A 20,069-nucleotide genomic window follows, 5' to 3' on the forward strand; every position below is an offset into this window, starting at 1 on the left:
CTTGTGTCCGAACAGGAATGAGGTTTATGAGTCATTTCAGAGATGATGATTATGTGGTCACCGAAAAATTCCTGCATACGCGATGGCAAAATGTATGAAGCATTCTGGAAGCAAAATAATATTGTTCCAAAATAAGATTTAAAACCTCTTGACCACATTGACCACAAGCTGAGACAAAAACAGAAGAATGAGGAAACTTAGGAGACAAAAGCATTCCTTGTTTTCAGTCTGATCTAAAGGCTCAAATTGATTTGATTGCTCATTTTACACAACTTTGCGTATAAGTACGTTTACTTTTCCAATAGCTTGCCAAGTTAGATGATTCCTCTCAAGTCTAATCAATGACTAGTTCTATTAGTTCTACTTTTTATCTTATTAAAATCCTAATATTTGACCACAAATTAAAAAAAAGTCCACTGCAAACAGTGTGTTGAGTTGGGCTTTAAAGTACCAATATTTGCATACATAAACTTAATCATAAGTGTACTTGTAACGAGATATTAACATCAGCATTAAGAATAAGAACACAGTAATGAGAGGCGTTGTCTAATCAAACACAACAAGAACTCATCAATCAATGGTTATTTCACCACATTCATCCGTTTATTGAATTTTCAAACCACTAGAGCAGTACAAAGTAAACAGAAATCACTTTTCCCACACTGTTCCTTGAGAACGCATACAGAACTCTTTCAGTTACTTACTAGCAACAGTGTACACAGAACATTTAGCTTCATGACTGCATTACAAATAATAGTGCGCGTTCCAAAAACCATACATTTGCAAGACAAACATTAATCTCACACATAAACTATTTTTTCTTCGAGTATTCTTTCCGTCCACCACCTGCTCCAAAGTTTCGCACGCGGTGTATTTTGGCCAGCTGGGACTCTATTGTCTCTCTGATGTTCATGTGGTCCGGGATGTGGACATAGCGCACGTTTCGGCCAGTGACAAACAGGTCGTCCATACTGGACACACGTCCACGTCTGTCCCTGTACAGAACCTTCTCCAGCCGGATGTTCATGAAAGCGTCCACGTTAACAATGCGTCCCCTGGCCGTGCTCTCGTCTCGCAGGTCAACGGTGGTCACCTGACCGTGCAGACCCTGCAGGAGAATCACCAGGCTGTTCTCGGCGATGGTGCGCTCACGAATCGAATGGCTCACTTCCATGTTCACCTCTGCACAGAGAAATCATTAACAGTCAGACAATGCCATTTGTCTAGCAGTTTTAAAACTTTCTTTGTATTTTACTTCTTTTGTACTGTTCATGACAAGTATAAGCAGATAAACACTGGTGATTCTCTGCCAATGAACTGTGAAACCGCAGCCCCAAATAAACGAACGATTTGTATTATTACACCTCCAGCCACACACTCAACATTTCTATTTAATGTTTTTAATTACAGGTTTCTGAGATGCTCTGACAAACCACATATAGCACCTTATTAAAATCTGCTAATTAGCTTTGTCAAGCTAATTTGACAAAATGCAGCATGAAAAAGTAATAGTCAATTTCTGTAGAAATTTAAATTAATTAACTTTTTGTTGTTTGTATATACACAAAATCTTGTTGAATTTTCATTTTGAGGTTACACATTTCCAATATGGGTCTCACTTCTTCCAGATATATCAGTTACAATATATCACTATATATTTTACCACCAGTTTTAACATTTATTACTTTAACTAGTATTTATATGTATACAACGGTTGATCTTTTTTTTCCTCTGTAGTGATTAGTATCTTTTCAATTTCACTAGCAACTATAAGATCCCCATTTGATCCCCACTGATAGCAGACTAATGCTGTCACAGACTGAACGCGCTGAACACGCGTTTGGGCATGATCAGTCATAAGTATCAAATTACATTCATTATGCAGTTATTAATGCAGTTATTAGAGAGAGATGTTGCAATAATGAGACAGAAAAGCATGTGCGTCAATATTATTATTTATTTATTAATTCAATTCGTTTTAATTAATTCGTTCATTCTTTTTTTTTATTTTTTATTATTGACAGATGACAGTAGACTATAGCCAAATAAATGAAACACAAAGCCCTTTTAACAAGTAGGCCTATCAATAATTATTTATTTGTTATATTATCTGCAATAAAAATCCGTGCTGCAGGACTATCCATTTATTTAGCCTATATTCAGTTTAATTTTCTATTGATTATAGATAGGACTGTACACTTTATTAAAATTAAACTGCATGTTTCTATCGATTGTGAAGCTAGACATTGAAAATTGCAGATCAAGCTAAATGCTTTTTCTTGTTATGAATTGTATCCTATTTTCCGTTATTACAGTTGACTACGCGGAGTGATATGGAACTGTAATGCGGTCAAGACCTGGAACTACTTCAGCCGTGCGTTTCCCTGAAAATAATGCACACCTTAGAACGTTCGTCAACCAATCAGATTCAAGCATTCAACGGCCCTGTAGTATAAGCATAGTTATTATAGTTATATTATTAACATTATTTACATAATTGTATGTTTTTTGCTGTCATGAATCTTGATTTCATATGATTCAATGAGTCACATGGGTCATTATCATTGAATTTAATTTTGTAATGTTAATGGTCAAATCATTCATATTTATCAACATTTTATTAAAGCTTTAGTATAGCTTCTGGTGTTTTAAGGTCAATTCTGTCCTTCCAGGTGCCTCTGTCTTATGAAGAGAGGCAGAGACGGTTCAGAGCCAGGATAAACGCAGATGCAGAAGCTAGGGCTGAGTATCTTGGAAAAAAGAGAGCAAGGTATTATAGTGATGACTCTGTGGAGTGATAATGTATCAGTAACAAGCAAACTTGAAATATTAATCGAAATAGGTTCACACTCCTATAAACTAAACACGTAATACGCATGTGCACGCCGTCAGCGTTCTCACAGGTTCGCGTTTTTAGAGTTTGCGCAGAGAGAACTTAAGGGTTAACGGTGTCGTGTTAGCGGCCCCTACGTTAATAACTAATGATCGTTGCAGTGGAAGTGAATCAATCAATCAAAACTAACTTTAGCTGGACAATAACTTTATTCTAGAGCTGCTATAAAGCCAAAACAATCTCTGTTACTTTAATTTCCTATTATAACTGTAAAGCTGCTTTGAAACAATCTCTATTGTTAAAAGCGCTGTATAAATTAAGGTGACTTGACTTGAGTCATTTGCAATAAGCCTAAATGTTTTAGCTGTATAATGTGTTGGACTATACCCTTGGCCATTGTTTATGAAGCATTATCATTTTACAGATTTACTGTAATTTTACAGATTTTTAAATGATTAAAAACTTGTCAGTGTCTCTTACTTTGTTTCAAGTTTGAGTGCTGGAAAGAGAAATGATACTGAGGATGGTTTTTATGGTAATCCTGAAAAATATTGCAGAATGTCCTTCTGTCTAACAGTATGTCATTCATTCATTCACACACAGGCAATTCATTTAACCCATATTTGTGTGTTAGATTACACAATTCAGTTTTTTTGTTGATTTAGTGATAAAACTAGTCTAATTTACTTTATTGGAAAACATTTTTATACATTTTCCAGCTTTATTTTAAATTTGGTTCTGAATTTTGAGTTATCAGCTGCCAAAAATGAGCCCGAAATCCCAAATTTATTATATTAATTGTGATTAAAATGTAGTTTTCCGAGCACTAATTGTTTGTTGAGCTCCAATTATGGATATCAGTACATTTGTATATATGCCAACAATGGTAGAAATTTAAAAATTCATTACGTTACCCAGGAATGACATTTTCATGGGGGGAAAAAGATCTGATTCACCCCCAAAAAAAGGTTAATTACATTCTTGAAATATGTACATACCATTGCATTTAATACACAACACTCTAATAAGTATAGAAAGTCCTAAAATTAGATTTTTTTGTTGTTGCAAGTTTTAACTGTCATTCACCCAGATAACTTACTAATATAAGTATCTAAATAAGTACCATTTCACGAATAGGTTGAAGTGAAATTGAAAACGATCCTAGTCGCTAATCATGAAAAGACGTCAACAAATATTAAACTTTCCTGCAACTGTAACGTTATTTAACTAAAGATATAGCATGCGATCAGAGAGGAAATATCTACTATGATCATTTAACTCTCACATAATCCAGGCTCACTCATAAATGTCTCTTGAAGTAAAAATATTCGTTTGATTACCTTACTTTGTGTTGTCTAACATGCTCAAAACATCATGTTTACATCCTAAAAGGTTTCGAGCTCCGCGCTTCGTCGCAGAGGAGAGTGACGTCATCAAGACGTACCGGTTGAAATCGTTCGCGCGCTCCCTCTAGCGAGTTGCTTGGATAGACATCATAGCGTCACGCATTATACTTTTTTCAGTGAATATTTATCTCGGTTTATAGTCTTATAGTCCAGTCATTTTAAGCCAAAATGGGGGTCAACCTTGAACAAATTGCAACAGAAGCAAACTCATCTGATTTTGTATCCTCAATATGTCCTGAGCAAGGAAAAAAAGCCCCGAAGAATCCCATCAGCCAGGGGAAAGTTTCTAAAAAGACCCAAATATAGCCTATTCATACGCCTATTCATTCTTTTCTCACATGAATAGGGTAAACATTTTAACATTTAGATATCACCATGAAAATTATGAGTTGATTACATCAAGACAAACAAAAAATGTATAACAAGTTTTTTTTTTTATTGTTTGAATTAGACAAACGGTGCATAATCTAATTGTGCTAATTTGCATAAATACCACAACAGATCTAAACATTGGGTATAGCCAGGTGAAAATGTCTTGTTGAATCTTGTTGACACTTAACAGTAAAATACTTAATGTTAAGGTCTGAATGGAACCCATTTAGGCTATATGAGCATTAATACATAGAGGCAGGAAGAAGTAGGCCTACTTTAAACCAGCCTTTATTAATTATTATTGCAGAGATGGGGTTTGGGGCTGGGTCCGTGGGACTGTTTCTGGGGATTCGCTTTTTATTTTGCCTACCTTTCGTCTTCTGCATTCTCCTTACCATTGTCTCCTGTTCTTCCCTCAGACTCGTCCCCCAGAAACAGTCTCACGGACCCAGCCCCAAACCCCATCTCTTAAAAATGAATAAAGGCTGGTTTCTAAAGTACTTCTTCCTGCCTCTATGTATTAATGCTCATATAGCCTAAATGGGTTCCATTCAGACCTTAACATTAAGTATTTTACTGTTAAGTGTCAACAAGATTCAACAAGACATTTTCACCTGGCTATACCCAATGTTTAGATCTGCTGTGGTATTTATGCAAATTAGTACATACGTAAGTAGATTATGCACCATTTGTCTAGAAAAAGAATGAATAGGCGTATGAATGGGGTATATTTGGGTCTTTTTCGTAACTTTCCCCTAATGGGATTCTTCGGGGCTTTTTTTTCCTTATTCAGGATATATTGAGGATACAAAATCAGTTGAGTTTGCTTCTGTTGCAATTTGTTCAACCTTTTTCATAAAATGACTGGACTATAATTCTTAAAGTTAAATCGGTTGATTTCTCTGTTGTTCAAGAAAAAAATACAATTCATTAACACATTGACTGATGTGGCGGGGCATGTTGTCACAATGGACATCTGCTGAGAATAGCTTTGTTTTTAAAAGTTAAAATACTGTCTAAAGTTAAAAAGCACCCACAACATACTTGTATTAATTGCTGTGTTCGCTACATTTGACTACAGCAATTATGACAAGTAGCTAATTACTTAAAACACAACATTTAAAACTGTGACAAATTGCTGCGAACTAAAATCTTATACTGAGAACACAGTTCAACAATTAAATCACATTTTTTACATCCTTGACAGTTGTCTAAATTTATGCACGTGTGGTTTTATTGTGTCCTTTAGTTTACCCAAAAGCTATATGTTTTTTTCTGTTATTTTAATCATGTCTGTATAGATTTTGTGATGGACATATCATAAACACTAATTAAAAAGCAGTGGCAGTGCCAGAAAAACAGGTTACAATGAGATTTGAATGATGAACAGCAGGAAGCCATAGTTTTTTTAGTCATCAGAATGAAACATGTTTTGTTCCAGCGAACTTAATAATTATTGACTTTCGTTTTGCTGTAAAAAAAATAGTTGACAGATGAATCAGTTATTGTGGGCGTAAATTAGAGGTCCAACAGAAAGCGAACATCAATCAACTGAACTGACATTTTAGACGAGTAATTTCCCCGTTGAAGACGTCCCCAGAAGAGATTTTGTCAGATCTGCCAGTTTCAGGAGACATTTTTCAAAAAAAATTCCCTTAATATAGCCTAAAAACATTTGCAAAAAGTTGCAAACACATTGCATTACGTATTTTATTCTATTTTATTTAAGCATAAATAAAATCATCAACAGTACAATTTTGCTTCCAGATTGTTCTTAATTATGATTCTGAATGTATCTATTCCAGGCATTTTCAAATCTCCCATTTATTTTTGTGACCTATCAGACCTACCTCATGCTTCCTGACTCATGGCCTTCAGCGACTGCCCTTCAGAGCTCATCCATCATGGCCAGCAAGTCGTCTCCCTTGTTCCCGGGTCCCTCTGTCTGGCTTCCCTCTTCGTCAAATTCTCCTGCTATGCGTGCCAGCTCAGTACTGGCCAGCCGATCCTGGAATACAAAGGTAAAAACTCAGGAATAAGTAAGAACTGATATTTTTTTAAATTTCTATTGTGCCATTTACTGAAGTTCAGTAATAATAAAATAATCGTATAGATGTGTCACTAATGTAAAAACAAACAAAAAATGTGGTCTCTTTACAGTAGTATTGATGTGGCTCAAGATTACAACAAACCCAGCGTGGAATTTGAATGAGGTGAATATAAAATGTTGGCATGTACTTATAATTTGGACAATGGTTTTAAACTTGATAAACAGATAAATAACGTTGTTAAAACCAGTTTCTATCACTTATCTTATCTCTTAAGCACTTTGAGTATGTGATTCATGCTTTTATTTCAACTCGTTTAGACTACTGTAATGCACTTTACATTGGCGTAAACCAAACCTCTCTTTCACGCTTACAGTTAGTACAAAACTCGGCCGCACGCCTGTTAACCAGAACTCGCAAGCATGAACACGTAACACCAGTCCTGGCCTCGCTGCATTGGCTCCCGATCCATTTTAGAATACACTTTAAGATCTTATTGTTTGTTTTGAAATCACTAAATGGTTTGGCTCCTCGCTGCATCTCAGACCTCGTACAAGTTTATACCCCCTCACGGGAACTTAGGTCTATTCATCAACTTCGGCTGGTCGCTCCAAAAACCAGGTTAAAAACCTGCTGCGCTTTTTCAGCTGCAGCCCCTAAACTGTGGAATGAGCTTCCTCCACGGGTCAAATTGGCCCCAACCCTCGAATCTTTTAAATCTCGTCTTAAAACTCACTTGTATTCCCAGGTTTTTACCCCAGCATGAGAACTGTGTGATTGTATGTTGATTTATGTGTTTTATATGTGCTTTTATGTTGTTATCCCTTGTTCAGCACTTTGTAAACCTTGGTTTTTTAAATGTGCTATATAAATAAACATGGAATGGAATGGAATAAAGTTATTGTCTACTAAAACATTATTGCAAACTCATAAAACATTCCTGAATTAAAGGGGTCATATAATGGTACATGCACTTTTACAAGTTGATTGTACTGAAATGTGTGTTGGCAGTGCCTGTACACAACCATCATAAAATGATAAAAATCCATCCAGTGTTTTTTTTTTAATCTTCTTATATGTTTTCCCCCATCTCAAATCAAGCCGTTCGATTTTATGACGTCACAAAATCGACGCCCCTCCCACGATTGTTGATTGACAGCAGCGTTTCAACACAGACCCGCCCTCGCTTGTGAGCGAGCTGTCATCATAGTCCGCGAGGACCAGCGCGGCCATTGTTGATACGCTGGAGCATTGTCTATGAGCAGAATGGGGTCTAAGCGATTGTGGTGTCCTGTTCTTGGGTGTAATAAGGAACACAGCAGTCATTTTGATGTTCCTAAATCCGAACCGCTGAAGACGCAGTGGCTGAGTTTGTTTTCGAAGGGAATATTCCCCACGATCAACGTCAATGCTTTCATGTTTGCGCGAATCATTTCACACACCAGACTGCTTTACAAACGAGGGTCAGTAACGTTATAAAGCTGGTTTTGCTAAGAAGCTGCTCCTGAAAAAAGGATCGGTACCAACTATTCGTGTTCCTGCTGCACCTCCAGAAGAAGAAGTGAGTGTAATGTTTTATTAACCTTTATATTAATATTTATATTAATCTTTGCAAATCGCTAGCTGCACGCTTCACGATGAATGCGGCTGTTTACACTCAGGGTACATTACGGCATGTTTTCTATGTACGACGTTCTCAATATAATTCATAATCCCACGTTTATAATGAACAACGCGTTATGGTTATTGTGTTATTATTAAAAACGGTGTACGCACAGAACAGAGGGGCGGGGTGAGCAAAGCTCATTATCATTTAAAGACGCATGCACTTAATGCTGAAAACAGTTGTTTTTGACCAGGTAAAATTTGTATTTTCTTACAATACTAATGAGAATTTTTTATTAAAGTATATTACAAACTTTTAATTTAGACCCTAAAGAATCATATTAGCTTGTACAAAAATGGCATTATATGACCCCTTTAACAGTAGCAAATGTGTGGTTACTTGTTTTGGTGTTAACTTCCTTGTAACTTCCATTTGAATGGAATTAAAATCAAATGTCAAAAAGCTCTCCAATGTAAGCTTACCCTGGAGCAAAACTGGTGTTTGGCTGCCAACTTTTAAGTTTAGCTTGGAGTGAGAATTATGGAAAATTATGGATAAGTGTATTATGATTGTCAAAATATTTGGTAACTAAACAGAAGCTCCATTTTAGTGACAACATGTTTTAACATGGTGCAACAACTGGTAGGCCACTGTTTTTATTATTGCTTGATTTCAATTCCGTGTGATTTGATTCCAATCTTGATTCAATATCGATTCATTTAGATAAATATTAGGTACAGTAGATACGTTAAAAGATTAAGGTTAAAAATAACAACTCAAATATAAATAATGCGTTTTTTATTATAATAACAACGTAATAATATTTTAATGATATAAGTAAAAATATAATATGTTACTATATTGCACATGATATTTAATTAAATTCAATTCACGTATAGCGCTTTTCACAATCCATTTCTTTTCAAAGCAGCTTTACAGAAAGTGCATGAGTCCATATTACAATTTAGAGTGATCTGTTATCAGAGGTAAGTATAAGTATTTGTAAGTTAAGTATTTCAGAAATGTAGGCTACATATACAAAGTCACAGTTAGCTAAAAATGTATTAATTTACACAATGTAATAATTTAATACAGAAACAATGAGCTCATTGAATTCGAATACTTTTGTTAACAAAAGATTATGACATTTAGAAAATTTAGCACTAGTGCAAAATTTAGCAAAATACTCCTCTCTATAGCCATATTTTCTAGCCAGCTAATGTGCTATGGTCATTAAATGGCTTTCCTGAGGTAGGCCTAAATGAAACGTTATGCGACATATGTTCTCCAGCTGTTTTATTGACCATTTCCACGGGTGAAAAACACTGATTGATCGATATTGTGTTTGAGGCATATACATTTCGGTAAGTTGTACTGTAACTTTCAACATACCTATTGTTCATTCGTGTTTATTTACTATTAACTCTAGTAGTAGTAAGAGTAAGAGATGGTCGGTTCACGTGCCGTGCCGCTTGAACTGAGGCGATCTGTCACGTCACATTTACAAGCGGCAAAACGGTATTTATTGTTTGAATTGACAGAATAAAAAAATTGACCGATTTTGACAGGTTCATATTTGTTTAATATGAAAAGTATCCTGCTTTCTCTTGTCTGTCAGTGACGCAGTGTCCTCTTCTTCGCGATTTTTCCTCGCATGAGAAAATGGATGTGTGGCATGAGAGCGACTGAAAAGTGTCAGTTGCGTGAGTCTCATTTACTAGAAGCATATCATTGCCAGCCCTTGGCAACAAAATAAAGCAAAACGAGGACATGAGCCGTTTTGTGCAGTGCATGACACATCACCTGTGTGACTTGTATGTTAATGACTCTAGATGACTGGTGCTCTGTTCCTTCAGAAATTCCACTGAAAAAGTTTGAGAAAAGGTTAGAGTAACAAACATTTTAACCTGTTATTTTTAATCAGTCCTTCTGTAAAATTATATTTTAAAACAACAGTTCACCTTTATTATTCTTTGCAACACAGAATTAGATGTTGAAAATGCTTTTATCCACACACACACACACATATATATATATATACAGTATTTATAAAGGACAAAGTATCAACCATGCCTCTGAGGTGGTGTGTGGACGTGGCAGGATTATGTCTGGATTAGTAATGCTTACATGCCCTCCTCCTCCTCCTCCTCCTCCTGATCTAAGGTCCACAGGTTGACCCTGAAACCAGCGTCCACATTCAAGAGTTTCTGCACCTCCATTCCACCCATCAGTTTAGCGAGTAGATTGAGTTCCTCTGTGGCCAGAGGATTGGGGGTTGTGTCTGCCTGTCCAGATATTCACACAAAAATACAATGACATCCAGAGAGCCTTGTGTTGCAAAGATAACTCTTCATATTAATATAACTTTAGTATGAAACATAAGCCTAATTTAGTTTTGTGCTTTTTCCCCTCAACATGAGCAGTCTGTTGGAATGTCCCATGATGCCTGCAGTGAGGGTGTGCACCTGCTTTAGTTTCCCTCTGCTGTTAGAGGTGCTTGATGGATCCATGTCTTCAGGTGAGGGTGTGCTGTACCTGTGCAGATGTCATCAGAGATTCACATGAGCGTGAATTAAGAAATATGTTTTAGGACGATAGAACCACAAACATAAGAGGTTATTTGAAGTGTCACCCACTTAAAATAACGTGTATTGGTCAAAAATACAGTAAACATGTAATATTGTGAAATATTATTACATTTTAAAATAGCTGTTTTCTATTTGAATACATTTTAAAGTGTTATTTATTCCTGTGATGCAAAGCTGAATTTTCAGCATCATTACTCCAGTCTTCCGTGTCACATGATTCATTCAGAAATCATTTAATATGCTGATTTGCTGCTTTAGAAACATTTATTATTATCATTATTAATATCAATGTTGAAAACAGTTGTGCTGCTTAATTGTTTTTTTGTTTTTTTCCAGGGTTCTTTGATGAATAGAAAGTTCAAAAGAACAACATTTATTTGAAATATATATTTTTTTGTGACAATGTAAAAGTCTTCACGGTCACTTTTGATTAATTTAATGCATCCTTGCTGAATAATAGTATTAATTTATAAAAAAAAAAAAAAACGTAGTATGTATAAGTATGCATTAAAACAGTAGTGTGTATATATAATAAAAAATAAAAAACATTGTATATTATACTCACATATATTTGGTATATAAACATACTTTTTTTATATAAATTAGATTATTTGAAAAATATTACTTATTGCTGTTTATTTGTAATAAATATAATAAGTATTAAACAATTATCTCTATTAAATAATTATTTTTTAAATGTATTTAAATGTCTACAATATATAATAACATATATTTATTATATTTTATTGTAATTACATTTATTATATATATTTATTATATTATTATTTACATACGTTTACAAATAATAATATTTAATATTGAAATTTTAAAAAGCATAATTATTCATTTTCACATTTACATGTTGGTGCCCAGAAGCGTGACCCTGTCTCCAGAGAGGTCAATGGAGCCCGGGCGTACAGCACTTGTGTAGCTTCCTCCACTGGGGAACCTTGATCTCCTCACCTCGCGCCCTTTAGCGTTAAACCACCTGCATGACAAGAATGCTTACTGGAATTCTGAAGGAACAAAACGAGTGTATGACTGTAAGGATGTGATCATATTCCCATGAAACCTCTGTGTTTTCCAGCCAAAAGCTATACTGATGAAGAACTAAAGTAAAGAATATAAGGAGCCTGCCTGCGACCTCTGACCTTCACCTGCTTTACCTGATTAAACCAGGAACCTCAAATCCGTGAGGCACCGGCCCTGAGGTCTGCATCACAAAATGCCCGTCAGGGTTCTGGATTTTTTCTTTCAAGAAAATGGAGATCTGTGAATGACAAATGTCACAAATTTCATTAAATCTGTATGCGTGACTACAACTACGTGACAAAATAACTACGCTTGAATGCTCTTACAAAAAATGGCATGACTTTTTTATGATTTGCATACAGCTGTATGATCTGGCAGCAATCCATTTCAAACACTTATAACAATAAGCTTTCACATAGGTAAATAGCTCACCCTGATTTGCATATCTTGAAAGAGAACCAGCAGCGTACGTCGGATGAGTTGAAACTCACCATCGGATAAGGGTGTGTATACCTTAGAAAGAGGTGCTTTTGAATTTCCAAGTACACTCTAGAAATAACAATAATCTTGGCACAGAAAAGCAACTTGATGTGCGATAGATTGTAGATAGAATTACTTCACAACAACAACAGATTTTAAAGAGATCCATTTCTATATTTTTTTACATAATGAAACTAGATGTTAACTCTGGAAGCTGGTTTCCAACACAGAATAAAAAAAAAGTAATTGCGACTATATCTTCCAATTATGACTTTTTTCTCTCAGAATTGTGAGATATAATCGTACAAAAGATCATAATTGTCAGATAAAAAGTCGCCTTTTTTATTTTATTGTATTTCCCGGCAGAGAAACAAGCGTCCATAGTTTACGCCACATTTAGAAACTAAGTGCAAAGCAAACTAGTTGTCGGCGGACAGCAGAGCACATTTACCTCAATAAGCTGCCGCTGGGCTTCGTTGATCTGGTTAACGAGGCTGGGATTATCCTTAACCAGTTCCTTGATGGCGTCCGTGTGGTTGAAGGTGATGAGCAGTAAATCTTGTGGACGTGGACACAGAACGATCTGATACTTAAAGGCCATAGTCATCAAATCATACAGCTACAATAAAGACAACAACACACATTTAAACAGGTCATCAGTATTAAATATAAACTGTGCTATAAAATGTGCTTCAAATTATTTGGTTTTATTCAATTTAGAAATATTATTGAATGTGCCTGACTACATTTAAGTAATTTTTCTGGGTTGGAATAAGAAGAAATAACACCATTCTACAGTTACAGAACAGTGTAAACTGTTAATGATTCATAGATCATTTAAATAATGCTAAAAACATTTTTTTTTTTTTGGTTTACTTAATATTCAGAAGTACAGTGTTCAGGAACACAAGTAAAGCCAAAATAATGCATTTTGTCTACTTTTTTAAGTTAAGCAGTGGAGTCGAACACTGCATGTTTTTTTGTTTGTGTTTAATTCATTAAAGTGGACAGTTCTAATTTTTGATGGAATATTGCAGCGTTTATCATAAATAATTTATCCGTGCACCATTATTTCTTTCAAATTAATTCCCTCCCTCTTGCAGTGACATCTCTTCTCTTCAGAGGTGGACAGTAACAAAGTACATTTACTTGAGTACTGTACTTAAGTACACTTTTTGAGTATCTGTACTTTACTTGAGTATTATTATTTCTGGAAACTTTTTACTTTAACCTCACTACATCTGAAAGACGAATATCGTACTTTTTACTCCACTACATTTCTGTCAAGGTCCTTGAGTAGAAAGTAGTAATGTCAGTCAGGGAATGATTTTGGTTGGAAATGAAACACGTGGTTGACGTGAGAACACGGCTGAAGTTGGTGTCTGACGTCAACACGATTTTCATTTTCAACCACAATACAACGTCTATCCAACGTTGGAGATTGACGTCAATCTGACGTTGGATTCTGATGTCAACCTGATTTTCATTTTCAACGTTGGCTTTGGTCTTCTAAATGCGAATTTTGTCATTGTTTTGGTGCACACTAGCTTATAGATAACAGTAAGGCTAACATATTCAAAGCCAAAAAACTTTAAATAGAGCACTCTTTGAGGGAAGAGCCATTTGGGTGTCCAAAACCATTGTGGACGTTTTATTGAGTGCACTTATTCAATCTCACATTCAATCCCACACTACTGGAACTGTGTTCTAGAAATAAATGTGATATTGATATGAGGGCAGGCATAGATTCAGAGGCATAAGGTACTGTAAGTATTACACACAACAATGCAACAATAATAAAACAATGCATTGACATTTACTTTTGATACTTAAGTACTTTTAAAAACAAGTACTTCTGTACTTTTACTTAAGTAAGTCTCGGTCTTTACAACTTTTACTTGTAACGGAGTAATATTTGACCAGTAGTATCTGTACTTTCACCAGGGCCGTGCACAGGGGGGTGGCCCGGTGGCTAGAGCCACTGCCCATCTGCCCTAATCGACTGAGGTGCCCCTCTTCCCCACCCCCACCGCTCCGCTCCACTCCACTCCACTCCACTCAAAGCATTCCGCTGATTCCACTAACCCGCTCCAGGTTTTCCCGCTCGCTCCGCAGCATCACTCACAGTATAGGAAGGTATGCTATACCTTTTACGCATTAAAAGGTAGGCTATGCAAGACGGTTGAATCTGCGAAATTAGTCATTTGGTATTTTAATTTTTTGTTGTATTTATGTCGGTAATGTTTTGCTCTTCGTCTTCTACTAGTGTTAACAACTTGTACAACATATCCACGTTCTTAGAATTAGCTGCTTGTCTAATCAAATTATTGTACTCTCGATCAGATCTAATACTAATAACTACATTTTCTGTTGTTGGCTCACTTTGTAGACAAGGTAAACTGGGTAAACCAAGCCCTGGGTATTTTTGAGAAAATGAAAGCTCAGACGGGCGAATCTAGAAAACTTCCCCTTATGTCGTCATAAGGGCAAAGGTCACCTCCCCTTTCTCTGCTGGCCCGCCCATGAGAAAATGAGCTGCGTGAGCGCGATATTGTTTTTTCCCCGAGAGACATCATGGCTTGCAAACGAGCGAAGCATGGCAGTTGCTCAGTGTTTGGATGTACAAATGAACACAAAAGTATTTTTTTTGTTCCTTCATCCAAGCCTCAAGAACTAGTGGGTTATGTGGATTTCTGATGTGTAATTGTTCAAGTTCAGACAGATAATCTTTCTCTCAAAGTCGTTCAATACTGTTTATGCATCAGTAAATCAAGCCAGTGACTAAACGATCAACTTCACGTCGTTTCTCTTAGTAGAATGAAAATAATCTTACTTAAACTGTGATTAATACAGAAAGTGATCAAAGAACAATCCCTTTCCAATCGCCCAAGCTGTCAATCACACAGCGCAAGTTTATCTGGACACTTGCCAAAACTCGTTATGAAATCAATGACACTGTTAGGCTGCTCAACGAAGCTCTTACTGTACTTACCTCATGTTTGCATTGGTGAAATCATTAGCGAGAGTGCAGAAACTGCGTTGCAATGATAAGATCTTCATTCACGCGATCAACAGACTGTCATCTGCTCAATCATCACTGCAACTTTTTATGTGATGGGAATAGATCTAAATACTTCTCATGATTCGTTAATCTTGATAGCTGTAATAGTAAAAACGTATAATAGCTGTAATAGTAAAAGTATTCGAGAGAGTTCCACATGTAATGCTAGCTATTTCATATGCAAGCATGTCAGCCAATCACAGCAGTGGGCGTTTACACTGAAGTCTCACAGCAGCCAATCACAGCAGTGGGCGTTTACACTGAAGTCTCACAGCCAATCACAGCAGTGGGCGTTTACACTGAAGTCTCACAGCAGCCAATCACAGCAGTGGGTGTTTACACTGAAGCCTCACAGCAGCCAATCACAGCAGTGGGCGTTTACACTGAAGTCTCACAGCAGCCAATCACAGCAGTGGGCATTTACACTGAAGTCTCACAGCCAATCACAGCAGTGGGCGTTTACACTGAAGTCTCACAGCCAATCACAGCAGTGGACGTTTACACTGAAGTCTCACAGCCAATCACAGCAGTGGGCGTTTACACTGAAGTCTCACAGCCAATCACAACAGTGGGTGTTTACACTGAAGTATCACAGCCAATCACAGCAGTGGGCGTTTACACTGAAGTCTCACAGCCAATCACAGCAGTGGGCGTTTACACTGAAGTCTCACAGCAGCCAATCACAGCAGTGGGTGTTTACACTGAAGCCTCACAGCAGCCAATCACAGCAGTGGGCATTTACACTGAAGTCTCACAGCAGCCAATCACAGCAGTGGGCATTTACACTGAAGTCTCACAGCCAATCACAGCAGTGGGCGTTTACACTGAAGTCTCACAGCCAATCACAGCAGTGGACGTTTACACTGAAGTCTTACACTGAAGTCTCACAGCCAATCACAGCAGTGGGCGTTTACACTGAAGTCTCACAGCAGACACGCCCCTTCAAACAGAGCGTTCAAATCAGAGGCTAAAATCAGGCTAGGAAATATGACTTTTATTTCTAAATTATAACCACTTTTGATCTAAAAAACATACTAACATTATAAGGGCACCCCAGGAAACATTCTAAAATAATAAAATCATCCATGCAATGGGACCTTTAAGATCTTTTAGGACATGGTACCAAATAGAAAGGTTTTGCTGTAAAAGGAAAAGATAAATACCAAAATGTAAAACGATAAATAGTTTATGTTATTATCACCAATGTGTAATTGTGAATCATAAAAAATGAGGTTATCAGCAAATAGTTTGTTATTATCAGCAATGTGTAATTGTGATGTTCTATCAAAACATCTACAATAAAGTCTAAAATGTATTTGAGCAGTCTTCTCTTTTAATTGTATATTTTGTAATAACTGGATAATTTATGTTAACAAGCAACCACCCCCTTAGTGCCCCTTTTTTTGGTTTAGGCCAGTGCCCCTCAAAATGTCTGTGCACGGCCCTGACTTTCACTCAAGTAAGGAAGTTGTGTACTTTGTCCACCTCTGCTTCTCTTCTCTGATGTCATTTTACTGGCTGAAGGGCCGGGCAACCTGTCACTCAAATGAGATCGACCAATAGCAAACCCCAAACTTCCAATCAATTCTCCATGGACAAAATTAAGTCCCACCCTACATTTTTTCTTGTTCGAGAAGCCGTTTCACTCGGATACACACTCACTGGCCACTTTATTAGGTACACCTTGTTAGTGCCGAGTTGGACCCCCTTTTCCTGGTGAGTGATCGTCACAATAAAGAAGAAAAGACTATCGCAACTTCAGTTTATGTGGACTTTAGTTGCTTTTTTTACTTTGTCACATTTAGTAACATGTTGATGATGGCATATTTTTAAGTCATGGCAAATTGACATTTTAAGTTCAGTCGAGACATTTATTTGTTTCTGCGTGGGGAGAGGGTGAGTTCATACCTTGTCCATGCTGGCCGGGTTAAGACGCATAATGGAGGTGTGCGCTATCCGTGTCAAAACTGTCCGCAGAGCTCGGTGGGAATACAGATCCTGCGGCCGCAAGAGCTCCTCTAGAAAAGCCTTATTGAACATAGTGCCCACTATATCATTCATAACTGCAACATAAAAAAAAAAAAAAAAAGAAGCTGCTGAAATTTGCATCATAAAATCATTTTTGTTCGGTTTTTTTTTTTTTTATGGTAGTAATTATGGTTTTGATTATGAATGATAGAGATTATATATAGTGGATCTTATTTTTAAATGACTTATTTTGGTATGTCACTTAGCCTACCTTAGAATCAGTGGTTGGGAATCTTTAATTTTTTATATATATTATTATATGGTGTGCTCAATATGCCTTTTTTCCCACATCAGATTCTTTCACACATGATCACGCTGCATGGCACATGTACGACATATCAAATATTTGTAACAAACTTCAAACTTGTTGTACCTCTTTTCCTGTCATCTTCTGTCCAACCACCTGCAAAAAAAAGAAATGAAACTGCGTTCAGACGAAAATCCTGTTACATTTGAGCGAGTCCATGCAATTCTCCATGGCTCGCATGGCATGCATTTCTACAGGACGTGTAATTGAAGATTAGACATGGTTCATTAATCTGTCTGTTACACAAATTACCCTTTGACACCAGCTGAGATTGCATGATCATGCATGTTAACATAGGCCTACTACAGGGCTAATTCCTGATATTTCTATAAAAACTTTAATTATATTTACTAGTCAGAATAAAAATATTTCTCAATTGTGTTCTTAACTGGTTTTGCTTCAGGGCACAGGTTTATTGTGTAAAGGTACAAAACAAACATTGTTATTTATTACTATTGCATAAGTCCAATAATGTGCAGAATGACTGACATCTGAATAGACTGAATAGGAAGATTAGCGATCAGTGGAACACCTGTGGATGTGGCTTCGATGGTCAAATAAGTTTTACCCTATTATTTGCTTTCTTTTTATATATTTGTATTATTATTTGCATTTAACGATTTCCCCCCGTTTTACACCAAGAATCACACATCTTTATTGTCTGTAGGCTACTTTAGTTGTTTTTTTCTCATAATACATTCATAAAAATACAAATACTGCCTACACATGAAGATGTGCAATAAGCAGTTATCATGGGCTATGGGGTTGGTTGGTTGGTTGGTTGGTTTGTTACCTCTCTGAGTTTTATCATCGTTTTCATCCTGCGCTCGGAGGCGCTGATCCAGAATGTAGATCATTTCTCCGCCGAGGTTTATGATGAGCAAAGGAAGAGTTCTTTGAGACATGCTGAAATGAGTTATTGTATTAGCTGCTCACTTTCACGAACTTATTACTGCAGTTTGTCAAGTTCATTTTCTTCTGGTTTAAAACACGCCGCAGAGACAGTCCCATCAAAGACGAGGGCTTTTAGTGGGGCATTATGACGTCACGTAATGCCACGCTGACCCGCTGCTCTTGCGCGCGCGCTCACACACACCTCACAGACGCGCGCGGTGGATGGATGCATATTCCACTGTATTGTTTATTTACTGAATCATATATGTATAAGACTTAAAACATGTGACAACTTGCCCTAACTGTAAAAGTGTAACCTTTAAGTTCAGATCTACTTTCCTCATAGAACAATTCTGTGCCCTTATTTTAAAGATATCATAAAAGCTGCTCATGGAAAATGCTTCATTCATTCTTCTTCTTAAATTCATCTGTCAGTTATAAAGTTTTTGATGATTTTCATACGCCGTCTGTGTATGGAGAATGAATGCAAACTATTTCAGGGCTCATTTTACATTGACCGTTTAGGCAAATGTAGTCAAATGCCATAAAACTGCATCAGTTAAAGATGTAAAGTACATGGGAAAAGGAGAGACGGCAAACATCACCGAACTGTCTGATGCCAGGGTTCGAATTCAATGTAAACCTATTCTAAAAACATTCTTTATTTCTACACATGACTTTGTAAGTAGCCTATAAATATTATTTGTTGTTGTTTGAAAATCATTATGTAACACATTCCTAAATATGAATTCCATGTGGTTAGGATGGCATGATGACTAAATGCAAATTACTTTTAACAGGGTAAACTCTTGCACTTTTAACATGTGGAACTGTTGAAGTGTGGGTTTTACAGGTGTTTGCTGTCAAAAGGGCGAAACTTGTTTTACAATAGCAATGTTCAATAATGTGACGAGTGAGCTCTCTTGAAATATTCAGACTAATGTTCAAGCCTATAATCTTTATATAACTATATCATTATTTTCATCTATATCAATGTATAATTTATTTTTTACAGACATTCCTGCTGAAGGAAGCTAAGAATAATGGGACACTTTCAGTACCTCTCTGTGTTTATAGTGTAAGTTCCACTGTGATGAGTAATATGCATATGACAAACATGAAAACATTTAGACTGATTGAATCTAAAGTGAGTAAAACACATAAGTGACACATTGTGCGTATTATAATCGATTTTTTTTTTTTACCTGCAGGGTGGCTATCTGTACGTGTGAGGGTATGAAACATGTCAGCATCTCTGAAACCCTCAGTTACAAGTATGTCAATCACAAGTGGATGAAGAAAATAGAAAATAACAAGCTTCTATCAGCTATATCAATCCCTGGAACACACCAAAGCAACAAAGGCTTGAAAACATCCACACCAATGTTTCAAGCATGGGGACTGCACAACCAAC

General features: G+C 36.5%; 1 protein-coding gene across 5 annotated transcripts; it reads right to left on the reverse strand.

Annotated features, from left to right (window-relative positions):
- Positions 1-569: 569 nt before the first annotated feature.
- On the reverse strand, positions 570-18,818 carry LOC311299467 (U7 snRNA-associated Sm-like protein LSm10). 5 transcript variants are annotated; one of them, XR_014629131.1, is made up of 12 exons: positions 18,555-18,818; positions 17,828-17,857; positions 17,335-17,489; positions 12,817-12,984; positions 12,318-12,398; positions 12,020-12,123; positions 11,707-11,841; positions 10,731-10,800; positions 10,393-10,550; positions 10,069-10,129; positions 6,462-6,619; positions 588-1,182 (listed from the first exon to the last, which is right to left on the reverse strand). XR_014629131.1 is itself a non-coding variant. In XM_084423040.1 (12 exons), the coding sequence occupies exons 1-11, from the start codon at positions 18,664-18,666 to the stop codon at positions 6,500-6,502; spliced, it is 1,188 nt and encodes a 395-aa protein (XP_084279166.1). In that variant the 5' UTR covers positions 18,667-18,818; the 3' UTR covers positions 588-1,182; positions 6,462-6,499. The 5 variants fall into 5 exon arrangements, 4 of the variants coding, with proteins under 4 accessions (XP_084279168.1, XP_084279169.1, XP_084279166.1 ...); XM_084423040.1 differs by having other exon boundaries at positions 11,713-11,841; XM_084423041.1 differs by lacking the exon at positions 17,335-17,489 and having other exon boundaries at positions 11,713-11,841; positions 18,555-18,812.
- Positions 18,819-20,069: the final 1,251 nt, after the last annotated feature.

This window comes from Rutilus rutilus, assembly GCF_951802725.1.
Source record: "Rutilus rutilus genome assembly, chromosome: 11".
Taxonomy (NCBI): Eukaryota; Metazoa; Chordata; class Actinopteri; order Cypriniformes; family Leuciscidae; genus Rutilus; species Rutilus rutilus.

Excerpts from the sequence above, each read along its gene's own strand:
- LOC311299467 (XM_084423040.1), bottom strand. The coding sequence starts at position 18,666 with ATGTCTCAAAGAACTCTTCCTTTGCTCATCATAAACCTCGGCGGAGAA. Across the intron at positions 12,985-17,334 it reads ACCCGGCCAGCATGGACAAG|CTGTATGATTTGATGACTAT; the intron begins GTATGAACTCAC and ends TCTTTATTGTAG. Across the intron at positions 12,399-12,816 it reads CCCAGCGGCAGCTTATTGAG|GTATACACACCCTTATCCGA; the intron begins GTAAATGTGCTC and ends CCTCTTTCTAAG.